General features: G+C 41.5%; 2 protein-coding genes across 3 annotated transcripts; one reads left to right on the top strand and one right to left on the bottom strand.

Moving 5' to 3' along the window:
- Positions 1-35: 35 nt before the first annotated feature.
- spryd7b (SPRY domain containing 7b) lies at positions 36-6,510 on the bottom strand. Its single transcript, XM_083921752.1, has 5 exons — positions 6,375-6,510; positions 5,582-5,698; positions 5,024-5,190; positions 2,619-2,721; positions 36-1,196 (listed from the first exon to the last, which is right to left on the bottom strand). Exons 1-5 carry the CDS (start codon positions 6,478-6,480, stop codon positions 1,099-1,101), a joined length of 591 nt encoding a protein of 196 aa, XP_083777878.1. The 5' UTR covers positions 6,481-6,510; the 3' UTR covers positions 36-1,098.
- An 892-nt stretch (positions 6,511-7,402) lies between these two features.
- Positions 7,403-9,647, top strand: trim13 (tripartite motif containing 13). 2 transcript variants are annotated; one of them, XM_083921765.1, is made up of 2 exons: positions 7,403-7,450; positions 8,134-9,647. In XM_083921765.1, the coding sequence occupies exons 1-2, from the start codon at positions 7,418-7,420 to the stop codon at positions 9,325-9,327; spliced, it is 1,227 nt and encodes a 408-aa protein (XP_083777891.1). In that variant the 5' UTR covers positions 7,403-7,417; the 3' UTR covers positions 9,328-9,647. The 2 variants fall into 2 exon arrangements, with proteins under 2 accessions (XP_083777891.1, XP_083777890.1); XM_083921764.1 differs by lacking the exon at positions 7,403-7,450 and adding an exon at positions 7,505-7,969.
- Positions 9,648-10,038: the final 391 nt, after the last annotated feature.

Genomic DNA, 10,038 nt, shown 5'->3' on the forward strand with positions numbered 1-10,038 from the left:
AAAGTATGCCTCCAGACACGAACGTTTAATGAATCAACAATGTCTGGATTATGCTTATACGATAACAACATTAGTGCAAACAAAGACAAGCATTTGAAATATTCACAACACACATTTCAGCAGCGAATATGCAAGTATGCCAATACAACACAAAAGATTGACAGTTTAAAACCAAATATCTCTAATCAGAGACAGCCGGCACCAGCTCTGGTAATATTCGGATATTTAGAATAAATACACCAGGTAGAGAAAAGTGTGGGAAATCCAAAGGGCTGCTCATAGAAATCAAGCTTAGTACGTATTGTCGGCCATTTAAGAAATGTTTCACTTTGTATATCATTTTCCAGCACTGTCGCCTCTGCAGACCTCAGACAGTGAAAAGTCAGCCGCCCCCTGGAACGTGCACCGGTTTACTGGGGTGACTGTTTTAAGCCATCTCTAAGTCAACTCAAATTGACGTGAAGTGTTGTAATACAGCCGCAATATTTTAACGAAAGGAGGCAACGTTAAAGTGAGTGGGATATTGTTGACTGGTGTGTTAGTATTGTCAGGTGATCCTTCATTACAATTTGATGTTTTGTCATACCAAAGACACATATCACATTGATCTGTGACTCAAATAAATACAAATAAATATAGGGGTATGCTGAGATGTCAATATGGCATTTGTGAGCTCACATAATCATAAATATAAGTATATAGCGATGTCCATAAAACATGGCTTCTGATCCTGAAAAATGGAAACATTTTACCGTTACATCCACTGTCTGGCTTCTACGTACAGATTGAGAATGTCAGCAGCTATTGAAAGTGTTTCAGTTAACAGGGGGTGATTACCACTGACACAAGGTAATGTTTTGACAGGTAACCGTCATTGTCATAGCCGACCAATGATCAGAAATCCCCACTTCAAGGATACTCAGACGTCAATTCAGAGCATCAGTAGAGAGACTGAGTAATCAGGGGAAAGAAAACAAGAGGCATTCAAGCCACACATAATATTATCCAATCAAGGTCAAACTGTAGTGTCACAGAGGTCGCGATGAGATATAGGGGGAGGGTGACAATGTAAAGAGGGGCTGAGGCTGAAGTGCTCGTTTAGAAGATTTGTTGTTCAAAGAGGATCTTCTCAAATCCTTGTGGAGCCATGTGATAGAAGTCACTGAACTGGCAGTCTAAGATGGCACTGTCGTCCACTGAAAAGAAAGACAGGAGCACAACTTTACACATTGTTACGTATGTTCACTATTAGCAGCATTTAAGTTTAAAAACAGAAACGGGAAAAACTCTGAAACATTCACTGGAAAACTGAGCTATGACAAAGAAAGCAGACATAGTTGAATGCAATTATTTGTTTAAAAAAGGGGATAACTAAGCTATGCTACTGTGCCACTTAGTGGCCGATATTTGCATTTTTTAGGTGTATCGGCATCGACCCGACAGGCGTCCACAGGCAGCTCTGTGTTGCTGGAGGAGACGGCTTTTTTATGTTCAATAAACATTCCTTTTTTTTTTTTTAATTGAGACTCATCACATTTATTATTATCGTTATGTATTTTTATTGTATAAATTGAGGGAGCTTAAGTAGTATCGGCTCTAAATATCAGCTCAAGAAAGCAGGCAGTCCATATCGGTCATCTGCTAAGGCCCTAAAAAAATCCATATCGGTGGATCCCACTGCCACTGCAGCTCATTGAACCAACTTTGTTAAAACTTTCCATTTTGGGGATGGGTAGCTAACATTTTATGGTTTTTAATTACAACTTTCATTAAATATTGTCATTTTTTTAATTTGCAATGACAAAAAAAATGTAATCTATATTTTATGGCAGCATTAATATTCAATGATACACAGGTAGTCACACTTTGATAATAAAAAAGAAAGAAAGATTAACACAGAGTTCTTATGGAAAAGTGAGAGTGGAGCATGTCTTTAGCCCTAAAAAATAGTGCTGTAAACATGCAATACACCACAGAATTAACTGGAAAGTTTAAGATTATATTTATGAAAACATCCAGGTTCACTTCCTAATCCAATGGATATATTATATATATAGAAATATTACAAGTGCTTTACAACAGAGTGTGTTTGCACATGAAAGCTCAAACAAATGCAGGAACAGGCGACGCTGACACCAAGAATCAAAGCCAACATGTTTTCTTTCCAGCATCAAGTCTTCAGCGGATTTCACTGATTAGCTTTACATCACCCCGAGAGGAGAAGCCAGTCAGTGAAATCATCCAGACCAGAATAAAAACCTGCATCTCTTGAATCTCTGTGGCAAGACTTCCCTCTTCAAGCTAGAGGCTTTGTTTTGATTAGTCCACAGAACTCACTCTAGGATGTGTGGAGGTTGTTTGTTTGTGTTCAAATATGCAAATAAAAAAAAAACTTGAAGTACAACTAACAGCCCAGAATGAGCAGTGTTATGTAAAAATGTACAAATACAGCCCTCTAGTGGAATAAAATTGTAACTTCCACGATGGAGAAAGCAGCTCGGCAGTCAATAATGTGGACATAATTTGTTTCAATTAAAAAACTACTCATATCTGATCCCAAATTTAACAAGCCCTGGTAACAAATCTTCCGAACATATCAAGCTAACAAATGAGCTTACCGTAGACAACTGGGTACACAGTGCCTCGGATCCCTGAGGCAGGACAATGCATGTTCTTTCCATTCAGGTATAAATTCAGCTCCACGTGGTCATATGTGATGCCCTGAGGAACACAAACAAAACGGGAATTAATCACTGATTATTTATTTTTTGCATGTGAATATGATTACACATTTATAAATGGTTTAATTATCAAAAAGAATCATTCAGGTGTGTAGCTGCAGTATTCAAAGTTTGACTGTAACGCATTTAAAAAGACGAAGCATTGAGACGCTCCTATTTTGAGCCCAAGCCAAGGGGAGCAGGAAAAGCTTGGAAAAGATGGATAGTATAGAAACAAAAGAAGAAGATATGTGTTCATCCCACTGTATTCCTTGCTTTCCTCTACTTCCTGCAGTAACACTTTAACCTACTGGACCATGATGGCGAAAGCTTTAATGATCACTGCGTAATGACACTAAATGAGCCTCATGCAAGAAGTGATGGACAAAATTTCTCCTATTTTAGTTTGAATCCACAATTTGTTCTTATTTTGTTAGTCCCTGTTTGTTTCCGGGATTCACCAATGTTTTCATATTTTTGCCCTCCCCTTAGGCAAGAGACATTTTTATGAGTGGTCGAGAGCCCTCTTACTAAGATGAGAAAAATAGTCCACAAATGGTTTATCAAACGTAATGAAACATAAGTTTGAGCTCAACACTTAATATTTGTCCCTTTTCCATTACATCGTCACTTTACCTTATAAACGTACTGTTTATACAAACTGCTAATGTACGGTTTACTTGTGTGTTTATGTATAATATGACAAATAAAATAAAAAACCATAGAAAATTACCTACTTCAGCTTTACGACATTATAGTAATCATCAGCACAGAGTGGAAGTTAGAGTAATCTCTATGCACTTGAAAATAATAACAACGTAAGACAGACCTTCATGGTAAACCCAAAGAGTTAGAACTACACTGAAAATGTGTATGAGTAGTTTGTAGTAGTCAAAAATGAGATCATTGTGCACATTGCAATGTCATGCAAAATGAGCACAATGAGGGTTTTTTCAGCTTTGTTTATTCAGGGGGAGTACACTCTTTTTCAGGAACAACCTGATCACATTCACACAGTAACACATTCACTATGAAAGCTGTACCAGTACAACCATGGGCCACTGAGCAGCTTCAGTGGGGAAGTTGCGGGTAAGGGCCTTGCTCAAGGGCACTTCAGTAGTGGTAATTAGGAAATGTATTGTAGTTGATCAGGAGCTTCACAGAGACAGCGTGTTCTAAGATTGTATTGATATACAGGTATATTAGACCTGCAAAAAAGTAAACGCTATAATTTAACCCAAAGGAGCAAGAATCGCTCAGTTTACGCTGTGGTAACAGTTCTACTAACTGACAGATTGGCCAACCTGAATTTTGACTCCTGGTGAAAATGCCAAAATTATTCTCTTTACACAAGTTTAATCCTGCACAATTACTCAGTTTGCAGTACAAGTTCGTCTGTAGACATGTCTTTGCCCTGCCTTTGAGTGTGTGTATGTGTGGTGGTGGGCTATCTCCAGCACAGCTCACATAAATACAGTACTACCACTAAAGGACTGAGGGGTCACCAAAGTCACCAAGTAGTAGCTTCAATCTTCTTCAGCTGGACCATATAATGGCATAAAATGAGCATGATTAGAAATGAAGCAAGAAACATTTTTGATGTGTTTATATTAAAGGTTTGAGAAAAGGAAAAAACAGATTTGCCTCATTATGTCAGGTACAATGTGTCAAACACTGCTCTGTGCACATAATGACATGCTTGCTGACAGTAGTAGATCGAGGTCTGCATTGGTTTTAAAACAGCTCCTGTCTGCCCCTGCTGGGTTATTTTTGCACCAGTCAACACCCCCCAGCCTGTGCTGATTAACATCATATTTTACAAAATGATCTCCATGTCCTGGATGACATCAATGATGGTTTGTAAATAAAATCCAATAAATGCTGTCCTAGTATAACGAAGATCTGTTATGTTTTATAAACTGACTCTTATTCGACCAAGTATTACAATGTGACCATTGATGTCAGCCAGCCACTTTGGAAAAACAACCAAAACCAAATTATACTGTGGATCTCATGAGACCTGCAGGCCAGTCCAGGCCTCTAGCAGTTGATTAGTCTGAAAGGGTTGATTCCTGCTCTGTAAATAATCACAATCTACACTCACATGCCAGCTGGAGAGACAGCTCAATGGGTGAAAAGACTAAACTGATAACAGAGGTCTCATCAACTATCAGCGGAGCACCTTTACCCTACAAGAGGTGGTTTCTGAGATAAAAAAGTGACTCATGTTCAGCGTTAAAGGCTGCAGAGATTAGGCCGTCATACTTAAATTCAGGATCAAGCTAAACACAATTTTCACTTACCACAATGTCACCCTCCTGAGGAAGGCTGTTTGCGGGTAAGCGATTCTTCTCTTCATTGTTGTGATACACAGAGCCATCATGCCTCAGGACAAGGCTGTTTGTGTCTCTGCCCATAGGCACTTGATTAAGATTCACTTTCTGCGTCGCCACACCTAATCCCCACACACCTGAACACAAAGCACAACACGGAGTATCTGTTATCTTAAAATTAACCACAAAGACTTAAATGTGTTAATATTTATGATGAAGACAAGCTGCAATAAAAAAATGAATAGGGCAGATTTGCATGCATAGCACATGATTTAAAGCAGTTTGTGGCTAGAGTGGAGCAGCATGAGGAAAATAAAATGTAATAAAGCACATTTTTTTGTGCTTTCAAATGTTGTCTTTGTAAGTGTACAGAATTCCACCAGTGTGCATGCAGTCACAATATGACATAACTAGCTGCTTAAACTGCTCAGTATCAATAACTCCCACTAGGAATGCACCAGAAAATGTCGATCTGGAAAGAAAAGCTGGTAACAGAGGTATGGCAACAGCCAGAAGTCAAGCTCTTACCAGTGGACTGGATCTTAAACTCAAAATAACTTTTGTTTTGGTGCAGAGGAGCATTGGCCAGACAGCCTCCGGTGCCACATATCCTCCGGCCGCTCTTTACAATGACAACGTCTGTGCCTGCAAAACAAAGCACAAATGTACTACTTTCTGTATTTGTAAATGAGGGAGAAGGAGTAGATGCATATATCATTTTTTAACAGTTTTATTGGGCTTTTAACAACTGAAACTTGCAAAGCACGACTCTCTACATGAGGCCATACAACAATAGAATTATAGATATATTATTATATTATACATGTATAATAAACAGTGTATGACTTACAATATATACATTTACAGAACATAGAGCAATGCCTTACCAACAGAGAGAAATAAAACAAGAATTAAGTATAAAAAGTACAATACTGGATAAAATAATTAGAACAAGTAAGTAAATAAAAAGGAGTTTAACTAGTAATTAAACAAAGGCAGAGTACTTTTATATATATGACGTGTTCGGGGTCTGCAGGTGAAAGAAAAAGGTAAATCCAAATAACCATCACCCGTGTCTTGTTTAGAAAATATCTCCTATAAGCAGACTGATAACCTTGTAGTAAGTATATTAAAGGATGATATCATAACAAACAGGTACAAGTACTCCGTGTCACCAAAAAAAGCACATTTAACTGCAAATGTCCCAACACTGCGAGCAGCTATCGGTTAGCTAGGAAGTAGCAAAGCACCACGTCACGGGCGTGTGTTGACGTCAACTGTCCGTATAACAGCTGGGGGAATAAAAGATAAACTTCCTTACCCATGTGGTGAGTGTCTAACTGAACAGTAGGCATTTCTTTGAGGGGAATGTGCCCCGTTCCGCCGTCTCCGCAGCAGCCTAGACAACACGCAAACATCGCAGCCATCCTTGCTCCTGCTACTAGTTAGCTAAGAACAACATCCGGAAACAAACTCCAACCGTCAAACCAAAGAGCGCTCGGCGTTAAGACGTCATTCTCTCCACCGAACGCAACAGCGACACTCTGCGGCAGAGGTCGGAACTACATAAGCTCCTTGCTACCCAACTGCATCCAATCACAGTGGCAAAAGATAGGCAGTTGCTCCTGATGGCATGGAAACAAGGGAAGAAAATCAAGGTCAAAAATTTCTACACGTGACTAAGTAACTATTGGGTATCGATGTTACATAACCACTGGTGAGAAGAAAGTGAAAACACATCAAATGTTTAGTGGACAAATGCTGATTTTGACTATTGATAACGCACCCTTAAGAGGCAGGGGCATATAACTTCTATTATGCTGCTGATGTTTTATATTTATGTGATATATTTCGTCTTTTCCCGTCTCCGTGGGTGCCGATAATGTGCCACTTCTACTGTCAGCTGAGTGCGACATTGCTTTGAACTTTTTTTTTTATTGCAGCCTTTACTTGCACCTTTTTTTCAATCGTGTTAGCTGTTTACAGATGCACATATTGCACCAACACAAGCGAGTGAAGTGGGTTAGTTTAAAATCATGATGCCAAGCTGGGACTAAAACCTGGTTGACAGTTTTTCACGCTGTAATGTTTTGCATAGCAACAGCCCCTCCCCCATCCGACAGGCAGGGATCCTCTGCGAGTTACCCAGCAGGGGAAAAAACGTAAACAACCCCAAATGTCCAAAATGTGCACCCCAAAAACAGCTGAGGCGTCCGTGGCTTTCGTGTACGTGGCATTTAAGCACACATCGTGATTTACCTGTGCGTAAAAATAGACGAACCGGTGTATCTGAATGTTCTGTGCGCCACTGAAACGGTTAACTCTATACCCGGAAAAGGCGAAGTCTGCACAGCAACAAGCGCCATGATTGCGTTGCAGTGTGCGTCTCAGCAGCTGGTGAGTGATTCTCTTGGTCCAGTAGTTGCATGTTACTATGCGCTTGCAAAATCTGTCACAGCCTCTATTTCGGTACTTGGCAACAGGAGCAACGCTAACGAGAAGCCAGTTTGTCGATAATTTGTCGCATTGGATTGGTTAGATGGCGGTAATTTCGGGGCTCAACTCAGCTTAACCACTGCCCTGCTATTCTGCATTACAAAGCTAGGGGAAAAAATACTTTTGCTGTAATAGCCTGTAAAGTTCTTAACGGGTTTGACTTACGTCCAGCCTTGTTTTGCGGCGCGTTTTTTTTTTTTTTACATTTCCTTCAACGCCAGCTGGTTGCAGAAATAAATTCTTTTTAAAAAAAATGGGGCAGGATGTTATTTAACGTTATACGGCTCGTTGGCAGAGCCCATGCCAACCTTTTACGCGGGCTGAACGATGCAAGTCAGTTTCACTTTCAGGATGGGAATACTCCGCACACAGCTGGAACATGACTGCAAAAAACAAATCTGTATCCTTTGCGATGCCACGGTATTTTTCCTGTGTAATGTATTGCCTGTGCTGCGTTATGGGGCAGCATCCCTCTTGACAGTTAGTGCGTATTAGGTAGCCCAGTTTTTGTTTAGTGCTGATTTATTTGGGTTTTCTTTACTTTAATGAAGCATCGATTTGACGCCTGGATGATGTGTTTACAGGATGCCATGGAGCAACTAGAAGAGGAGCTTACGTGCCCGATCTGCTGCGGTCTCTTCGAGGACCCACGGGTTTTGCTTTGCTCACACAGCTTTTGCAAGAAATGCTTGGAGGGACTACTGGATGGGAACCGAGGTCCTGTTTACAGAGCGCCTTTCAAATGCCCCACATGCCGCAAAGAGACCCCACAAAACGGCGCAAACAGCCTGCAGATCAACTACTCTCTACGTGGAATAGTGGAGAAATACAGCAAAATAAGGGTTATGCCCAAAATGTCTGTTTGTAAACAACACTGCGGCCAACCTCTGAACATATTTTGCGCCACGGACTTGAATCTAATTTGTGGGTTTTGCGCCACAACAGATGAGCACAGAGGGCATACATTCTGCTCCTTGGAAGAGGCGTTTGAACGAGAGAAGGAGGCGTTTGAAGAGCTGCTTCACGGGGTGGAGAGCTGGCAGAGCGCAGATGCCCGCTCCTGCCTGCAGACACTACAAGCCAGTAAGAAAAAGGCGCTTCAGTCTGTGACCAAGGACGCAGAAAAGGTAACAGACTATTTCGACAAACTCATCGGTAACCTCGAATGCAAAAAGAATGAGATCCTCTCCGATTTTGAAACACTGAAGCTTGTGGTGATGCAAGCTTACGACCCGGAGATCACCAAGCTGAGCGCAGCGATGGAGGAGCACAGGCGGGCGCTCAGCATCGCGGAGTCTTTCAGGAGCGCCGCCGACCCCCTGTGCTTTCTGCAGCAGATGCAGGAGTTTCGGGAGAAGTTTAAGGTCCTTAAGGAGACTCCGCTGCCCTCTCGGAAAGACACGGACGTCGGTCCACTCGTGCGTAATTTCGATGTTAAAAAGTGGGACTCACTGAGGCTCAGAGAAGTGGACAAGATCGCAGTCCCGCACGAAAGCGGCTCCTACCGAGCGAGGGGCTCACGGATGGCAGCGCCGAGATGGATCACCTTACTGTTACTGCCAACACTGCTCCTGCTGCAGCCGCACAACCTCGCAGCCTACGTGCCCTCGCAGATTGAACCACTCCTCACTGCTGTTTCCTCGCACCTTACCCAAACGGGTGCTTTCCTGCGGGGAATGACTGACATATACGCAGGTTTAATGGGTGCAGGTCAGGAATGGATCAGGAACTTAATTGACTCTACTGTCAATTATTTTGGCAGTTCTAATGTGTTATAATGGAGCTATTTGCCTGTGGTATATCTGCCACGCACTCAGCTATAAAGTATCTAAATGAGGTGCATTAAACTAGTGACAGATATGCTCCTGGATATATGGAAACACTAGTTACCCTAATTGTTTACCATGTCTTCTGTTTTTGTTCCCCCCCAGCTCCAACCACAACGAAGCCATAGACTCAAATATAATCCTTAACCCACAGAGGTTGTAGCCTACATATACATCAGATTAACACTATCGATGTGCAATCTACTTTTTATTTAATACATTATGGCAAATGTGTACTTCTCCAAGATGGTCTTGATTAATAAAATTGAGAAATTTAAGTAACATATGTGTTTTTTTCAGCAGCCAACTATTTAGAGAAACAAAAAAGCCTGTGAACTAAGCCAGTGTTTGATCAGAGACACATTTGTAATCCCTGGCCTCTTCTCCGCAGAGCGCCCGCACCACAGTGATGCTGCAACCTCTTCAAGGTTACACACGTTGCATAACAAGGCCCGTGTGAAATATTCACCAGGCTGCACACACACACACACACACACAGTGAAGGGGAGAAACGGAACACTGACGGTCCCGATTATGATGTTTTCACGAAACATTAAACCGACTGCTGTGTTTCTCCTGTCACTGATGACAACATCTGGGGAACGATCGCCTCGCGTGTCCCTTTTTATTTCTCACGAGATCTATTTGCGGAGGTTCATGTGA

The sequence above is a fragment of the Echiichthys vipera genome, assembly GCF_963691815.1.
Source record: "Echiichthys vipera genome assembly, chromosome: 10".
NCBI classification, from domain to species: domain Eukaryota; kingdom Metazoa; phylum Chordata; class Actinopteri; order Perciformes; family Trachinidae; genus Echiichthys; species Echiichthys vipera.